The sequence below is a fragment of the Protomyctophum parallelum genome (genome assembly GCF_964188405.1).
Source record: "Protomyctophum parallelum genome assembly, chromosome: 1".
Lineage (NCBI taxonomy): Eukaryota > Metazoa > Chordata > Actinopteri > Myctophiformes > Myctophidae > Protomyctophum > Protomyctophum parallelum.
Window position 1 is genome coordinate 65,503,811 of NC_139697.1, and position 20,183 is coordinate 65,523,993.

At 43.7% G+C, this 20,183-nt stretch overlaps 1 protein-coding gene across 1 annotated transcript; it reads left to right on the plus strand.

Annotated features, from left to right (window-relative positions):
* The first annotated feature begins 4,098 nt into the window (after positions 1 to 4,098).
* Positions 4,099 to 16,619, plus strand: sertm1 (serine rich and transmembrane domain containing 1). Its single transcript, XM_083776446.1, has 2 exons — positions 4,099 to 4,199; positions 14,412 to 16,619. Exon 2 carries the CDS (start codon positions 14,447 to 14,449, stop codon positions 14,846 to 14,848), a length of 402 nt encoding a protein of 133 aa, XP_083632572.1. The 5' UTR covers positions 4,099 to 4,199; positions 14,412 to 14,446; the 3' UTR covers positions 14,849 to 16,619.
* The last annotated feature ends 3,564 nt before the right edge of the window (positions 16,620 to 20,183 follow it).

Here is a 20,183-nt window from a genome sequence, read left to right on the forward strand (position 1 = left end):
CAATACATACAGTAATCCCAATAGGTCAAGCCTTACAGTGACAGTATTGTAATGATTTCCCCTTAGGCCAGACAAGGCAATATAGAACACACAGAGTATAAATCCGTCAAATTATCAAAAACACAATCTATCAAAACATTTTTGATGTATACAATATTATACAATATATCGTCGCTGTCGGGTGGAAAACTGTTACCTTTCAGGATTCAAATAAAAAAATAGCAAAAGTAGCAGATCTACGAGCTCGAAACGCGGCACAAAGCTTGTGGATGTCCTGCCTTTGAGGCTTTTGTGTGACGCTGTAGTATGATCAAGTAGAGATCACTGTGTTGACTCCGGGGACCAACAGTGGTCCTTGAAGGGGTTCCAGGTGGTCCCCAGCTAAGTGATGGAGAGTTGTTGATGGCTCAAGTGCTGAATAAATAATGGACCTTGACATGAACAGGGTTGAAAACCACTGCTCCTACACGTACAAACAATACAGGGCAGACAAAAGACCCAGTCTGTCCTGGAGTCCAGTGGGTCACAAACAGTGTGCCGAGGAACACTGGAGCCCCGTGAGACAGTTAGTTAGTTAGATATTTAGTAAATAAGAATAAGAATTAACGTGTTACGTGTTAACACATGAAAAATGTGTTAACACATTTACTGCGTTTGTGTTTGAATCTGGGATTCCACCACCGTGGCATAACATAAGGGACAGATCAAGCAGGAAGCAGCTGACACGCGCTGTAGGCAATGCATTGGGCCTCAGTTTCCCAGAGGCCCTTGCAAGCCAGTGATGGGTCGATTTCCAGTTATGTCATCCTCTTCATGATGTCAGAGGGAAAAGTGATCAAAAACGTGTTATTTAGTGTGATAATATGTATTATAGTGGGGAGGCTATTTTTGCACGGATATGAATACAGATGCCTTGAGACATTTCTGCCTTGCCGTTTGGTGTGCCTTCAACTTGCATGGAAAAGCTACGACTACAGAACTCGAATAAATTCACTCTGTAGAATAGGGCTATCAGCCAAAAAAAGGAAAGCAATTCCAGCTTTTAATTCTAAACATGTTTGAAGTAGTTCTAATGTCCCCCCCCCCCCCCTCTAGATGGTAGAACGACCTTCTCAGTTACAACAAATTGAAGTGTGCATTCTGTACCAAGTGCTCCCTGATTCTTAAACAGTTACCATCAGAAACACACTCTCACACACACACACACACACACACACACACACACACACACACACACACACACACACACACACACACACACACACACACACACACATACAATCAAGAGACACATGGATTTGCTGTCATGAGCAACCTTCCAAGGACACAGTGAAGCCGGAAATGGCCCCTAATGGGGCAGTAGCCCAAGCCCACTAGAGCGGAGCAAACTATGGAAACTGGAAAACTATTTACCCCCACCCTCAAATGTCTCCACCACTGGCTTCCGGTTAAGTTCCACAGCACCTACAAAGCTCTCCATGCCAGGACCACGGTACCAGACATCGAGGATTACACCCCTGAGCAGAACCTGAGGTCTTCAAACTCCTTACCATCTGTCACGGGCATGGCAAAAAGAGCCCTTGGTCATGATAGAGCTTTCAGTGTGGCAGCCCCTACCCTTTGGAACTCTCTCCCCATAGGACTCTTTCTGCACTGTTTTGTTTGTTTATTTATTTTTTGTATTGTATCCTTGGGTTTTTGAAAGGTGCTATATGTAATTATTATTATTAATATTATGATGGAGCACATAATTGAAGTTTGTCCTCTCCTTAGAGTGAAAAGAGCATTAGTCACCCTCCATAAAGCAGCAGATAATAATAATAAGCAGCAGATGTACTTGAAGGACCTTTCATTCACTAAATAGATGGTGCTACTGTGTACTGTACTGTGTACTGTATAGTGGCTACGTGACTACGTCCATCATGCAACGTACCAGTGTTCATTTTGGCTACTAAAACGATGACGATGATCACTGACAAAAACCAAATAAAAACTAAGCTGATGACTGTCACTGAAACTATGGCTACATTTACATGAAGGGTGATCATTCCGAATAAATACTTCCGAATAAAATACATCCGATGTAATGTTTTTTGCAGCGAGTTTACATGGGAAATGGTCATTCCGAATGAGTGTTTATATGGAGAAGTGATAGAAGACATGATACATGTTAATTCACGTGAAACTACGCCATCTGTTGGACACATAAAATATAGGCAGTTCATTCATTGTGACTTTCAGACGAAAGACGACACTTTGAAATCCCATCATTTCATTCCGCAGTAGTTTTGAGGCTGCTGCTTGGATAGGGACGGACATATTATGTTTACCGTCTTTTTTTCCCCACCTGCTGCCTCCCCTTCTCCGCTGGGAAGGTGATCATCTCGTTTTTATGTGTAGCCTACTTTATTATCTACAGCACGGCCAGGGCACGCAACACACTGATTATTATTGTATCGGGTCGCTCGTTATTTTTGAGAGAGAGAGAGAGAGAGTGTGAGAGAGAGACCGTTGAACACACACACACACACACACACACACACACACACACACACACACACAAAATGCACGGAATAACGCGCTCTATGTGCACACTCCTCGGCGCGCCTTGGATATGAGGCTTATGAGCGCCTTGGCGTTGGAGCGCAATGGAAATGAGCATGCTCAGAAAGACCAGAATGAATTTACATCCGAAGCAGTGTATACATGAGTCCAATTTTCTTTCAATCACATTGAACATCGGAGTAATCCGGCCAGTGACATCGGAATGGTTTTTAGATCGCATCGAGCGTTTTCATTCGGATGTAAGTTTTTGTAGGTGTTTACATAACAACGTTTAATAGGATTGAACTTATATTCGGAATGAAAAGGGGATTTAACTGCTCATGTAAACGTAGCCTATGTCTAAATATGTTGACAACTTTTTCAACCAATCAAAACTAGACTAAAATGTCAGGGATGGACTAGTGGAGAAGAGATGCAGTAGGGGTGCCCAAAAAGGTAGATGGACTAGTGGAGAAGAGATGCAGTAGGGGTGCCCAAAAGGTAGATCGCGATCTGCCAGTAGATCACAAAGGGTGTGCATGTAGACCACATTTAAATAAAATAATATTTCATTTTATGCTTGGTTGTGGGGAGGTGTCACTCACATTGGGGGCTTGTATAGGTTGACTATTTACAGCACACAGCTGAGTATAAATCAGGCCTTTCAGCGCCATCATGGCCCGCCAATTCCGCCAAAATACATTTTAGTCGACTAAATCAACTGTAGATTTAATCGACTGAAATCTTATGGTATTTAGTCAACTTAAAGTACGTACAGTATGACTAATATATGTCTAAAACTAAATGGAATTCATTCAAAAGACTATAACTGAAACTACGTCATCCTATTCTTATCAGTAGTTGTTTATTTGTTTAATAAAGGGCAGTGTAGAGGCACTTATAAAGACATATTTATAAATAATCATTCATAAATGTATGATCCATTTTAAATGAATCTGGGGTCAGCTAGCCTAGCCAGAATCAACCCAGCTGCGGATCCCATTTGCTTCCATTAGAAGTTCTCCAAAATGCAAATCTGTGCTAAATGCTAAATGTATCCCAGTGGACATTTCAGAGTAACCGTAGTGAGACATTAGATTATGAGCGGTACGCGTGTGGGGTGTGAACGAAAGAAGAAAGAAGAGGAATGGGGTGTCTGGGGAGGCCAGGATATGTGTGTGTGTGTGTGTGTGTGTGTGTGTGTGTGTGTGTGTGTGTGTGTGTGTGTGTGTGACTGCGAATAAGCAGTACAATCCCTCTCCTCTCCGTCACTCGGTCCATAAAAAAGACAGCCGGTTCATTCATTATCTAGCCTCTTGTGTGTGTGTGAGAGAGAGAGAGAGAGAGAGAGAGAGAGAGAGAGAGAGAGAGAGAGAGAGAGAGAGAGAGGAGTGTCCGAGCAGAGAGAGAGAGAGAGAGAGAGAGAGAGAGAGAGAGAGAGAGAGAGAGAGAGAGAGAGAGAGTACACAGTATTACAGAAGGGATGGTAGGGAGCAGTTCATCATTGTTGAGCTGAGGGTCCAAACGGGATGGATTTGTGGAAGATGTGAGAGAGAGAGAGAGAGAGAGAGAGAGAGAGAGAGAGAGAGAGAGAGAGAGAGAGAGAGAAAGGGAGAAAAGGGCACGGGAAGAGCTGCTTCGTCGCTAACAAACAGGTGAGGAACTGTCTATTATTTTCTAATAACATATAAGTAGATCGACTGATCCACATGCGATCATGCCAAGATTATTATACAGAGTGGGATGTCTAGTATTAATTTCTTACATTGGAGGTAAGTGAGGAATAGAGGTGAACAGATACATGAATGAATTAAGCTTCTTCTTATTGTTTATTTTATTATTATTGTTGTTTTTTAACACATGAATACTAATAGTGTTCCTAATTCTTCCATAATATGAGAAGAAGGTTAAAGCCGTGTTCATGTTACTGTAATCATTTGGAGTTGGGACTGTCATTATCCATTGTCACAGGCTCACAAACAACTTGCAAAGGAACTTTATCACTTCATCGGTGCACACCGATATTTGGCAAATAACTATATGTATCTGCCAAAGACCCCCATCTGAAAGGATTTTGTGCCACATACAACATTTGTGTCGTTAAAATGTTTCAGAAACAATTTTTTCCAATATGTTTTGAAAACGGCGAACTACAAGCTCACAAAGAGAGGACAAAGAGAGTTAAACCTAATTGGAACAGGAAGAGCGAGAGAGAGGCAGAAAAGAGGAGAACACTAAAGTGAAAGAAACAGAAGAAAGGAAGAGAGATTGTGAAGCGGACACTTAATAAGGTTAAACACAGGCCAGTGGATTCATGTATTAATGTCATTCAACAGAGAGAGAGAGAGAGAGAGAGAGAGAGAGAGAGAGAGATGAAAGAAGTAATTGTACCCTGGGAATCCACACTGGCCTCCCTCCACACAGATGGAGGAGAACAGTCAGACGCTGTTGCGTTGTCCGGTCGACCATGCTGTGCTGTGAGAGCCCACGGTAAATATTATATGGTAAATATGAGAATATGTACAGTACAGAATGAACCCGTGAACACAGTGTATGCGGGGAGATAGAACACCATAGTAGTACATCACAGGACAGGAGAGATGCAGGTAAACACACGCACGCACTAGAGCTTTAAGCAACTAGTCGACTATTCAACTAGCCGACTAGTAAATCCATTAGTTGACCTTGTTGGTACTAGTTGACTAGTTGATAAGAAAACAATTCATTTATCCCCCCCCCCCCCGTTTGTGTAGGCCCCAAGATCAACTAGATTATAGTTATAGTCACCAATGTACAGAGTTTTAAATGTACAAAGATTATGTTTTTTTTTGTTTTTTTTCACATAGCCTAATAAGTAGTTAAACAACTAGTTGACTAGTCAACTAGAAAACTAGGCAAATAGTAAAAAATCACTAGAAGTGAAAGCCCTAGCACGCACGCACGCACGCACACACACACACACACACACACACACACACACACACACACACACACACACACACAGCAAAGAACAATAGCTCATTATCTACAGTAGATTGTGACCTCAAAATGACCGATATTCAAAGAACCGGGGTTACCTTTCACAACCTACCATGTTGTTGTGATGGCGTGATAAAATGTAATTATGTATTTTGCCATTATCTCTACAACGAGGGTACGGCCATGACGGCAATGGTACAAAAACTGTTTCAAAAAAGAAATAAATTGTAATATTAATCACATTCGGCTATTTGGTTTTCAACCAACCATTTCCTATATTCGGTATTCGGCCAAGAATGTCCCATTCGGTGCACCTCTATTGTCCCCACTCCCCAGCAAAAACGAGTTAATATCGTTTTACCACTTGAGCTCCATTTTATGCTTCAGCTATTATGTGAACGGCGAGGGGGTCCATGGCCATTACATCCATTATGTGAACGGCGAGGGGGTCCATGGCCATTACATCCATTATGTGAATGGCGAGGGGGTCCACGGCCATTACATCCATTGTGTGAACGGTGAGGGGGTCCATGGCCATTACATCCATTGTGTGAACGGTGAGGGGGTCCATGGCCATTACATCCATTGTGTGAACAGCGAGGGGGTCCATGGCCATTACATCCATTGACATGTGAATGTTTGAGAATGTGTGAGAACCAGATACCAGTGGACCGATAGAGAATAGACGACAGCTCAAAGACAGAATCAAACTATTTGTCTATTATAGTGTTGGGATCTTTTAGGATTCTAATGATTCCTTCTTAAAGTTCCGATTCCTTAACGGTTCCAAATGGACCCTTACAGGGTCTGTAATTAATAATTAATTTTTAATGCGTGGCCCCCAGACCCCGACCAAATGACCTGAACTACTTAATATTCACCAAAACCATGCAGACCAGAACCCTCACCACTCAGGCAATCGATTAACACCTTTGCAACCACTATATTATATCACTGGAAGAAACTACAATCACTCAATGTTAATCTAATGTCTAATGTTAAATTAAGCATATTTTTTTAATTGCACCCTAATTAAAAGAAAAATAAGGAAGTCTGTGTGTTTGACTAGGGTTTGACTGGATTGCTGAATTCCTACAATGACCATAATGCTTTGGTGCACTGCTCTTCCTTGTAGAGAGGGGGAGGAGCTGCGTGGAGGTGTGACTTGTAGTCCAGGGACTGAGACCACATTTTCATAACAAATTTTGGTCGTGAACATGGCGCCATGACTAACATAATTATCTAAAAACACATATTACACATACCCCCAGGAAAGTGTTTCTTGTGTCCTATACAGCATTGAAGTAAGATCTGGTTGCTAAAGGGGTGAAGTGGCCCTTTAATGCCAAGTATTTCCTAAGTTTCATAAGACGTGAACTCTTCATACGTACCAGCTCTCACAGTGCTCTCCAGGTAAAGCTACATGTGAGGCCAAAGTCCTAATGGAACTACATGTTACTGTGTGTGTGTGTGTGTGTGTCTGCATGCATACGTGTGTGCATGTGCGACGTGCGTGCTTGTGTAAATGATAGCTGTTATTTGCACACAGATTCTTCACATTAATACGGCATAAGCACATTTGCACAGTGACAAACACACATGCACATGCACATGCACGTGCACGCACGCACGCAGCGCGCGCGCGCAGCGCGCACACACACACACACACACACACACACACACACACAGATTATAAAAATGTGTAAAATGTCATGACATTTTACCTCATACGGATCCCAATTCATTATTCATAACTTGAACACCAGATTGGATTTTTTTTAAAGAGAAAATGTCTCAATTATTTATGTGTGTGTGTGTGTGTGTGTGTGCGTGTGTGTGTTTGCACGCGCATGTGCATGTCTTCTGTCTCAAAGTAGATTGTGTGTGTGTGTGTGTGTGTGCACGTCTTCTGTGTCTCTTAAAGTAGATTGGATTGAAAGTGTGAAAGTGAAAATATCCTGTTGCCTGGATACAAAAAGCATAATTAACCACAATTATGAGCCATTTCACCCTCTCAATTAGCAGGCTACATTACACAGCTGTATCAACAACAATAACAACCCATCAGGAAGGAGTAGGAGTGAGAGATCTGTGGAGAGGAGAGGTAGAGAGAGAGATCTGTGGGAAGCATGGAGAGCGAAAGTGAAAATGATGAAAAGGGGTCGAGGAAACCTGACAATTTGTTTGCAGGTAGTGGGCCTACAACACGATGCAGACCAAAAAAACTGAACAATTACATTTACATAACTAGAAAAAGTGCCCTTCTGGGCACAGGTCTCCACCAGGAGGATATGTGTGTGTGTGTGTGTGTGTGTGTGATGTTTGGCAAAATGGAGTAATATAAACATGTTCTTTTGTTTGTTTGTGGCATTTCTTCCTCAGCCTAGTGGAAATATGCATGCACAGTTTCACCGCAATCGGACGCTGAGTAGTTGTGGCAATTTGTACAAAACTGGTAAAAAAAAATTAAATTAGTCTTGAAAAGTTACCTGACCCGTTTCCACCCGACCATCCAGAGATCAACACGATTACATGTCATTTATTTTATCCATCAGTGTATTGTTATTTATTCATCTGCTTATAAGCTAAATGTTATACAGTTTGCAGTTATTGAAAAGAAATTGGTATTCAGTGAGCTAGGACTAAAAAGAATCTGGCATCAGTTACACTCTAATGTTGAATAATCAGCGTCCAAATCAATAATACCCGCTCTACCAAGCAGCAAAGTAAGAACAGGTATATATTTCTCTGTCTGTAATCAACTTCAAAATGTATGTGAATGCCTCGTTGTGTTGGCATATGTTCTCCGTGCCTGCATGCGACTGGACGGATCCTCACCCACCACCCCTTGGGTTTGATGGAGACTTCTAGAGCCCTTTGTAGTAACTAGGGCCGTGGAGTCAACAACAAACCTAAATCACATATTATTTTACAGAGAAAGGGGGGTAGGGAAGAGGTTTCTGCTATCAAGGGGTTCAAGGAGGAAATTAAATTGGAACTGAATTGCTGAAAAATGGAAATGAAGATGGATAGATAGTACACATAGTACATGCATAAACTGTCCTTAAGGCATAGAGAACCTTACCATACCTTACTGCAGGGGTTCTCAACCCTTGTGTCACGACCCCTATAGGGGTCGCCAAATTATATATTGTGACTTTGTGTGTCCTTTGCTGCTTGGTAGAGCGGGTATTATTGATTTGGACGCTGATTATTCAACATTAGAGTGTAACTGATGCCAGATTATTTTTAGTCCTAGCTCACTGAATACCAATTTTTTATCAATATTTTTTATCAACAACTGCAACCTGTATAACATTTAGCTTATAAGCAGATGAATAAATAACAATACACTGATGGATAAAATAAATGACATGTAATCGTGTTGATCTCTGGATCTGGAATGGAGTGGTACTGTATACACTACAGTATACATATATCGTCTGTCGGGTGGAAACGGGTCGGGTAACTGACTGCTGAGTACTAGCCTACTTGAAACTCTAAGCAGAGTTGAGGTCAAGATTATCATCTTTCTTACTTTAAACACTGTTGTACCGCGATGTCGATAACGAAGAATTGCAGACTTATTTGTACTTCGCCTGAAGATATAATAGCAGACTGTGTCATTTAGACAAGAGCACAAAGCTCTTGCCCCATGTCTCCAGAGATAGATAGTGGACTTCTCAGAGACTCAGACAGAAGGACGGAGAGAGACAGACAGACACAGAATGAAAAGGAGAAAATTGTTGTTGGTTGAATGACACAGGCAAATGCCAGTGGAAATGAGAACTCTAAATAAACCATAAATGTTGGTCTAGAGATGAGGATAGGAGAAACACAGAGGTTGTTGTGGGTGGTGCCCTGTGCTTCTGCTGGGTGCTGACCTCTGCTCCATCCCTGCCATGGTGAATGAATTCCATCTCCCTTTGAAGTGTGCTGCATGGGGGTTTGTTGCACAGATCCACGCCTGCATGGATCTTCATCATGGCCCAAATACACCTCACAGACTGAGAGCTCTCTCATCGCTCACACAGCTATCTCTCTCTGCACAGTGCACATCCATATCTCTCTCTATCCATCCATCTGTTACTCTCCCTCTTTTTATCCCTCTCGCCATCTCTCTCCCTCCAGCCTTCTCCTCACATGTGCTCCTTCCTGCCCCACCTCTCCCGTCTCTCAGCCAGATACACGTTCTTTCTCACATGCACGCAGGCACGCACACAAGCAACGCACGCACGCACGGACACAGAGAGAGGAATTGACCTTGTACTGCAGTCAGGTCCTAAATTAACATTCTCTCACATTCTCTGGCACATTCATTAATCTCAGTCCAGTCCTCAGTCATTATACCAGCAGGTATCATCATCAGCAGAAGCAATACAAGCTGTGCGTCAGCGGAGCGCTAGGTTTACACATTTGTCCATTTGACTCCATTGTCTTAGTCAAAGCGGCGCAAAGGAAAGTGATGAAGAGGCTTTTAATGTCATCAGATTAAACAAAGCCTTTCATATTCATGGATTCCCAGACATCACAGCCTGAGGGGGAACCGTTCTAAAAGACAAGCACTCCCCCTGCTGTCATGGTCATTTAATAACCACTTTCAACCTGACATACCTATTTTGGGCATGTTGTGGGTGCAGGTCTTTTTTCCACACACACACACACACACACACACACACACACACATACACACACACACACGCGCGCGTGCGCCTCTCCCTCTCCCCCTCTCTCGCATGCACGCACACACACTTGCGTTGCGCGCTAGGTCTCCCGTGTCGGACTATTGCCTCGTCTAAACTACGCCTCGTCTAAACTACGGATTTCGGACTATTAGTCCAGGCAATCTAGCCCATTTAAAAAAATCAAAAACATGTATGACAAATGCATAAATCCGTCAAATCTTCCTCCAACCATCCTACTGCTAATGGTTGATGGCAATGCTGCTTTTGGACTGGCCTCTAACCTGAAACCTGCCGGGCTTGGTTGTACCTACCGGGGGCATAACCCCCACCGGTATAGTCCTCAGGGTCACAGAGGCACACAAGCCTCCCCACCACGACAAGGTAGCAACAACAGGGGAGGTTCCCCTGCTAACGTGGCCCAGGAAAGAGAAGTCTGGAACTCTATGCAACCCGACTTCGGATGAGCGGATGAAGATGGATGAATTTGCAAAACATTAAAGGGATTGTGTCATTGTGACATTAAAAATATATGAATTGCCCAGGCCGTAGCGTAACGGTCTGGGCACCGGACTGGTGATCCAGTCGCGGTGTGCCGCGGGTTCGACTCCCGGACCCGACACGGCCTTTACCGCATGTCATCCCCCCATCTCTCTCCCGTTTCCTGTCAGCCTACTTTCTATCCATTAAAAAATCAATAAAGGCGTAAGCCGCAAAAAAATATCTTAAAAAAAAAAAAAATAATAATATATGAATTAATGTCACATGTGAAACCTTTAAGGAGTAGGAAAGACACAACATAATTGTAGCGACAGCTGTGTGATGGAGTCTACCTGGAGGAGACAGAGCTGTGTGATGGAGTCTACCTGGAGGAGACAGAGCTGTGTGATGGAGTCTACCTGGAGGTGACAGAGCTGTGTGATGGAGTCTACCTGGAGGAGACAGAGCTGTGTGATGGAGTCTACCTGGAGGAGACAGAGCTGTGTGATGGAGTCTACCTGGAGGAGACAGAGCTGTGTGATGGAGTCTACCTGGAGGAGACAGAGCTGTGTGATGGAGTCTACCTGGAGGTGACAGAGCTGTGTGATGGAGTCTACCTGGAGGTGACAGAGATGTGTGATGGAGTCTACCTGGAGGTGGGAGAGCTGTGTGATGGAGTCTACCTGGAGGTGACAGAGCTGTGTGATCGAGTCTACCTGGAGGTGACAGAGCTGTGTGATGGAGTCTACCTGGAGGTGGGAGAGCTGTGTGATGGAGTCTACCTGGAGGTGACAGAGCTGTGTGATGGAGTCTACCTGGAGGTGGGAGAGCTGTGTGATTGAGTCTACCTGGAGGTGACAGAGCTGTGTGATGGAGTCTACCTGGAGGTGGGAGAGCTGTGTGATGGAGTCTACCTGGAGGTGACAGAGCTGTGTGATTGAGTCTACCTGGAGGTGGGAGAGCTGTGTGATTGAGTCTACCTGGAGGTGACAGAGCTGTGTGATGGAGTCTACCTGGAGGTGACAGAGCTGTGTGATGGAGTCTACCTGGAGGTGGGAGAGCTGTGTGATGGAGTCTACCTGGAGGTGGGAGAGCTGTGTGATCGAGTCTACCTGGAGGTGACAGAGCTGTGTGATGGAGTCTACCTGGAGGTGGGAGAGCTGTGTGATGGAGTCTACCTGCAGGTGACAGAGATGTGTGATGGAGTCTACCTGGAGGTGGGAGAGCTGTGTGATGGAGTCTACCTGGAGGTGACAGAGCTGTGTGATGGAGTCTACCTGGAGGTGGGAGAGCTGTGTGATGGAGTCTACCTGGAGGAGACAGAGCTGTGTGATGGAGTCTACCTGGAGGTGACAGAGCTGTGTGATGGAGTCTACCTGGAGGTGGGAGAGCTGTGTGATGGAGTCTACCTGGAGGTGACAGAGCTGTGTGATGGAGTCTACCTGGAGGTGGGAGAGCTGTGTGATCGAGTCTACCTGGAGGTGACAGAGCTGTGTGATGGAGTCTACCTGGAGGTGGGAGAGCTGTGTGATGGAGTCTACCTGGAGGTGACAGAGCTGTGTGATGGAGTCTACCTGGAGGTGGGAGAGCTGTGTGATGGAGTCTACCTGGAGGTGGGAGAGCTGTGTGATGGAGTCTACCTGGAGGTGACAGAGCTGTGTGATGGAGTCTACCTGGAGGTGGGAGAGCTGTGTGATGGAGTCTACCTGGAGGAGACAGAGCTGTGTGATGGAGTCTACCTGGAGGTGACAGAGCTGTGTGATGGAGTCTACCTGGAGGTGGGAGAGCTGTGTGATGGAGTATACCTGGAGGTGACAGAGCTGTGTGATGGAGTCTACCTGGAGGTGGGAGAGCTGTGTGATGGAGTCTACCTGGAGGTGGGAGAGCTGTGTGATGGAGTCTACCTGGAGGTGACAGAGCTGTGTAATGGAGTCTACCTGGAGGTGATAGAGCTGTGTGATGGAGTCTACCTGGAGGTGGGAGATGTGTGATGGAGTCTACCTGGAGGTGGGAGATGGCCTGCAACAGCTTCAGGTGCGTCTGCAGAGTACAGGAACAAAAAGACTGGGATGGACTGAGACACTGCTGCAGCCAGGGGATGTCCTCCCAGAGGTAGGTCACCTGGCCTCTGTGACCCTGAGGACTATACCGGTGGGGGTTATGCCCCCAGTAGGTACAACCAAGCCCGGCAGGTTTCAGGTTAGAGGCCAGTCCAAAAGCAGCATTGCCATCAACCATTAGCAGTAGGATGGTTGGAGGAAGATTTGACGGATTTATACATTTGTCATACATATGAATGGTGTTTTTGATGTTATTCTATGAAGTCACAATATTTTGATGAAATGGTTCATGAAAGTCTGATCAGTGTGTTTGATATCATTACAATGTACAATTACAATGTAAATATTATACATTTTGGGGAAAAGTAATTTCCGTGATATGCAAATGTGGGCATATTCAATATATATTAAGCTAATTTGCATATTCAAATTAAGTTTCAGAGAAACTTGTAATACAAAAAAGTTTAGTTTTCATGTTAAGATTCATTGTGGAAAGTTTCATTGTGATAGGACAAAAGAAAAAAAAAAGCCCATTAGGGTGTTTAGTTTTCTCGAGGTATTAGCACACATCTTGAATTGATGAGAATTAAACATATTTCCGCATCTAGGATTTCTTAGGACTTTTAGTATGTTGTTCTAGACACCTCATAGAGATGATCTATGGTGAAAAAAATTCTATTTTAATTAGTCTGTCTGGAAATGCTACTTTGCCTGGACTATATTGCAGGAACTTCTGTCTGTCTAATATCATGTCGGACTGTTGGAGTAAAAAGACGGTATTTTGGACAATGGTCCGACACTGTCGGACCATTGCCCCGTCGGCTATTTGGGTGTCGTGTGGGTGAGAGGCGGCTTTTCTTTTTTACTTTAACACCTAAACATCACCATTGATGTTCATTGTTTAGTCTTACAATGCCATTGCTGGTCATATTTACATATAAATACCCCCCACAGAGGCAGAACTTCAAAATCACTGGACTTTTTAACAAATGTTATGCATTAACATAAAATAATTTTGTCCAATCTGTATGGTAGAGTATGTACTGTAAATGTATACATGTCTCCCTGCTCTTCTATTGAGACGTTTAGATCGTCATGTCTCACCTAGACACATGGATCAATTCAATTTATCCCCTGAGCTCAATGGTAAAGATTTCAGCACTTGCTCAGGAAGCCAGGTTCAAATCGAGGGAAGAAGAGGAATTTCATACTGTGGTACAGCTTAACTTAAGATTCCTCTGTGCTGTTCAATTATTGTGAATATTAAATAATATCACAAAGTTTGATACATCCAATTACGATCATTTGATTTTGAGTATCTGCCAATACAGATTTTTCCCGATATTCATATTTTTATAGAACATTTATGCCACATTTAGTACAATATCCAAAATCTCAGACAATATCCAGTCTAATATCATGATATGGATATAATATTGATATTAGGGATGTCCAGATTACATTATTTTGCTCCCGATCCGATCATTTGAAAATGACGTGATTGACACCAATTTCCGATGACGTAATCAGATCGGAACCACCCGACTACTAAATACTTTTAATTACCAAACAGTAATTGTTCAAAAGTATTTGGTAATTAAAAGTTGATACAGCTCTGCTTGTCAATGGCTGTCTGACTCAACCTGTTCCTTCTCTCTCTCTCCAGGCCAGTACCTGAAACGCCCAGCGGAGGGCAGCAGCATGTCGGGCATGATGGACAGCTTGCTGGCGGCGGACCTCCTCAATGGAACGGGAACCTCTCCTCCGGTGGCGGCGGCAGATAACGGGACCTTCCTCCGCTTCTCCCCGACCTCCTCCTCCGAAGCGGCCGCCGCCTCGTGGCCGGGCGGGGGCGGCGGCGGCCGGGAACCGATGATGACGATGGGGAACGTCTACGTGTACGTGTGGGTCTTCCTGGGCATGCTGCTCTTCCTGCTGACGCTGCTCGTCATCTCCCTCCACCGGCTGAAGAACATCATCACGTCGTCCTCGTCCGTCCCGGACTGCAGCGTCAGCGAGGGTGGCGGCAGCTCGTCCTTCACCAACATGGAGATCTGCAGCATCTCCTCTCAGAGGTCCTCCATCTCGACTCTATCCACCTGAGGGAGGGCGGCAGAATACCAGATGGCACGCGTGGACATATTGGATATGGACGTTCCAAGGACCCACAACAATGATATGTATTTGGCCGGCGGACCCCCATTGTAAAATGTTTTGTGCCAGCAGGGAAGAGCCTACAGAAGGGTTAGATTTGTCCCTTTCAAGAGTTTCCCGAAAAAAAGTTCGAAAATAGCAGTTGTACAAGCTCGCAGCGTGGCACGAAGTGACACGCTGTGCTATATCTGCTATTCTAAACCACCATGTTAATAGAGATGCATGCATGGATATTGGATTATGGTCTTGCAGGTTTTTGAGGGGCCTCCATGGAATCTTGGGCACCATCATGGCCACGTATCACAATGGACCACAAGTATTTATTTATATAAACACTAAACAGTGATTCTCAAACTTTTTTCCATTTCAAGGACCTCCAGTTTCCCAGTACTATGCATTAGGCCATAGACCCCCATAACTCTGATTGTGTATGAATGGAATGGAACCAAATGGACCCGTAAACCGATCATTTAACCAGACTGAGGAGGACCCCTGAAACCCCCTCAAGGAGTCCTGGCCCCTGGGGATTCCTGCTGGAGCCCACTTTAAGAACCACCGTATTAAACAATAATAATAATAAACAATTTGAATTACTACTGGTGTATTTACAGCCCAAATCCAGCCTAAATCTGATTCTCATTCCACAATGGGAATCAGATTGGTTTAATGCCCCAAATCTTCCAGAACGGTATGTTATAGCGCCACCATGAGGCAGCTTTTCACCATTTTACTTATAACTGCACCGATCTGCGAAACATTGCATGCACACTGCACACTCCCTAGAGGCCAAGGACAAACCTTTGACCTGCACTTTTCCACATCTGCCTTTTATAGCACCACCAGGAGGCCGACTTTTGTAAAACATTTTCTTTTATATTACTCCTCCAGATTTTGTCCAAAAATCCCGCAAATCGTTACACAGTATCTTTATAGTCATGTGCTCAAGAAAGACGGATCTGTCAGATATTTCATATTCCATCCTAATTGGCTAACATTGGTTTTCAAAGTTTACAGGATTGGCCTCAAATCATGAACGCAACGTGCAATTTACGTGAAATACTTCACGCACTACTAGGCTGAGGAATATATCCCACCCTTTTCACATTGGCCTGTTATAGCGCCACCAACAGGTGGATTTTTGCAAAACACAATTTTGGAACAAAATGCCTCAAATCATCCAATTGCCATAAAAGACATAAGAACAAATGGCATCCTTTTCACATTGGCCTATTATAGCGCCACCAGGTGGCCACAACCTGACCTGGCCTGGTGGAGACTGTGCCCGAAGGACACTTTTTCTAGTTCAGATCTGAAATCATTGGCAATTTTTATTTTGGAAAATGATCAGTTTCCATGTAGCCTCCCATGTTCAGCCTCTCCACAGCTCTGCTCAGTTTCCATGTAGCTTGGGACACATTTGTGACACCATACAAATTTACATCATGTTAGTCACTGGTTTGTAATCTAGTCATCAAGCCGGAACCACCAAACCAGAATCAGAATTACCCAACAGGAGGGGGGACCAAAACAAAGCGACACTGAAAAAAACAGAACCACCTTACCGGAATAAGAGTTTTTTTTTAAAGTTTTTAAATGTATCATCCGGTCTAGACCACACCTAGACCAGGTCATACAGGCGATTTTGGAACACAGACGTTCACAAAAAAACAAAAAACAAACACAAAACAAAAAAACATTTATCCTAACTAACTGGAAGTATCCGCTCTACATGTTTGTGAATCATGTGATGATCCATTTTGGTTGTCGCCACTCTCTCTTTACATCCTCGTCCGGATGCAACACTGATTTAACACACAAAGTTTATGTTATTACCTTCAGCTGTGCAGTGAAAAGGGCCCATTGAGTGTGTGTGTGTGTGTGTGTGTGTGTGTGTGTGTGTGTGTGTGTGTGTGTGTGTGTGTGTGTGTCAGTGTGTGTGTGTGTGTGTGTGTGTGTGGGAGGGGGCATTGAGGGCACTTTCAGTACATACTGTACAGTATGGTATTACAGAAAAGACAAGACACATGCACAGTTGCACACACACACACACACACACACACACACACACACACACACACACACACACACACACACATACACACACACACACACACACACACACACACACACACACACACACACACACACACACACACACACACACACACATAATACAGCATCCACCAACACATCATTTGAAGTGACTTTCCTATGATGCAAATGGAAGAGGCCAGTGTGAAGAGGAGGGATGGACATTTGACAATATCATTGAGCAGACACTGAACAAATATGTTGAGATTCGTCTTAATGAATTAATACATAATGGGACCTCAGAACTTCTCCAACCCAGGAGGAGTGTACACCGAACAATGGATTATATCATCTTTTTCTTTTTTTTTTGTAAATAGATGACCAGAACTCTGAACTCTGCCATCTGTTTCATGTGACACTTCATACGGTGATTTCATATTACTGTGCATCTGTGGAATGGACTGAAGTTCAAAATCTAAATGCCCAATTATTGATTGATTAATTGATTGATTGATTATTAAAGACCAATGCTTTGTACAAAAGGGCTCTCAGTTGTTCAGTTCAGTTCAGCATCTGGGAAATCATTACTATTTTTATTTATTGTTAACGAACAGTAACACACTGACAAGCATACAGTAGAGTAGCATACCGATCATGTTTTTTTGCTCTCGATCTGATTACGATTTATTTTGAGACATACCGATACTGATCTTTCCCGATCCGATCTTTATATTTTTATATAACACTTATGCCATATCACAATAGCAAATATCCTATGTCACTCTAGTGTAGTCTGTTGTGTTGCCTTTCAATTATTGACTCTTAAAAAACTCTTAAAGAGTATATCTCTCCCATTCAGAGAGTACTATAGGTGTTTTTCCACGCCTCTGAGTGTGACTAGTCATTGTTTGATGATCTCTGACTGGGACCAGAAGGAAAACAACTAGCTTTTTACATGGATGCCATGCAGTCTGTACTACTGCACTCACATACATGTAACCACTCTGTCCTACTGACTCCACAGCTACAGACATGTCATAGGGTAGAAATGGCACCGACTACACAATGCATATCTCCTTTTGATTGATGGGTCAACCAGCGTATCGGATTGCCCTTCCTTGCTGCCTGTCAGCTTATACTCTACATCAGACTAGTCTCCATAGCGACCCAACCGTGACCGAGCCCCACACGGCAGGCAGCCCGGCCCGGCACGCTCCAATCTCTGCACTCTCATGAGCTTCAGCCAACTGTTACTGTCTTCTGCTCAAAAATACTGAGGCTCTATATTATTTATTTATTTATTTTAGTCTCAGACAAAAAAAAAATCACTCCTTTGATAACGTAACTTTATCGTTATACTTTTTCTTCTAGGGAGTGTATTGTTCCTAGACTTATGGTTAGTTTTCTTGTCCGGCTGTACTGTTGGTTTCAGTTGTATGGCTGCTGCAGCAATTAATTAGACAACGCCACTGTAGGGCAACTTCCACAAACCAAAAACCACCAAAAGAAAACTCTCTGGAGGCTGATTTTAGCCTTTAACCTTTGGAGTTACTTTTCTTGGTATGGTTAAGAAACACTGTCCCCATGTGGGCTTAATTGTTATTGTTGTGCATAATGTGTCTAGCCTAGCCATTGGGTCTTATTTATTTTTGGAACACAGTTCATATTATGACGTGATCTAGAGATTTGTTAAAGTATAATAATAAGAATTTCCATTCTGAAAAATACATGTAAAAGGGACAGGGTATCTGCACTGCAGGCTTATATTTAATATAGTGAGCTTGTAGATCTGTTCAAGCTGTTACTTTGGGCTTGTTTATCTGTAATTACAATCGGACCGATTAATTACTTTAATTTTTATCCCACGATTTTGCAACCCATTTCTTTCACCCAGTGTCAATTATCTAATGTAATCCTGGGCGCTACACTTCCTCTGCCAACCATAGGGGGGCAGCGGACTGACCTCATGCTTCTTTCTATGCATGAGCTGCTTCTTTTCACCTGACAGGGGGAGTTTCCCCGTCCGGACGTAGCGCGTGCCGTGTGGAAGGAACACGTTATTCCGACCAGTTCCTTTCCCCTCCATCAGGCACCCCGGCTGGTCAGGGGGAGGTAATTTAGAGACCAGGTTTACTGCATGTTACCCGTACCTAACCTACAGTAGGGGACACGGGGAGAACATGCAAACTCCACACAGAAAGGCCCTTTCGCCAACCCTGCCTCGGGTATGGGCACGGATGACACGGAGGAGAGAACAAGCCCACAGCGTCCCCAGCAGGAATCAAACATAGGACCTTCTGTGAGGCGACAGCACTACCGACTGTGCCACCGTGCCCCTCGGACCGAGTAATTAATCAGTCCGATTGATTAATCGATTAATCCGATTGATTAATCGGACCCATGCCGATTAATCAAAAAACAACTAGAATCGGCCGATACCAATGTGTTTGTCGATTAATCTCCCATCACTAATTTAAAGTGATTTAATTGATTTTGATGCTATATTAACACATTTTGATGGGAACCCCCTGGAACCCCCTCAATGACCCTTGGGGGTCCCTGGACCCCACTTTGAGAACCACATGAAAAACCTTTCTCACTCACCTGATTAAAGCATCATCTGCTGGCAACTTCAGTGTCTTTCTTTTGCTTTCTGCACCTGCTGCAGCGATGCCTCATGTCAGAGTATTTCTCTCTCTGTTGGAGTAACCTCGCCCACCAGGCTTTCCTGTTGGAGTGGTTGGAGTGGAGATCAGGCCTGAAATAAAGAATGTATAGCATCTCTTTTTCAAGGGGGTCCTAACGATGATACAACATAGGCCATTTAGAAAAGAAAGAAGAAAAAAGAAATACATTCATAAAACAAATTAAAACAACTAGGCCTGCCGCCTATATGACAAAACAACTAACTAGAGAAACAAAAAATCACTAAAATAACTAGAAAACAAAACAAAACAATACACTGTCAGTATTAAACTCACTCAACATTAGTGCTGGAGTTCATCCTCAAATCAATCAACTGGTGTATTACCTGGAGAAATTACCAGCAAGCATAAGCCAACAGTACCTTGCCTGCTGTCGAAGTCTACGTATTGTAGAAGTGAACGGAGTTGTCGTAACTCTGTCTACTCTGGCTCTGGTCTCAACAAAGTGCCAACAATTAAGTGTGAACGTTACAGGTCTCGTCCAATCACAGAATCTGTTACAAGCCGTCTGTTTCAAAGTAAGCGTGCGGTTGGACAGCTGTCAATTT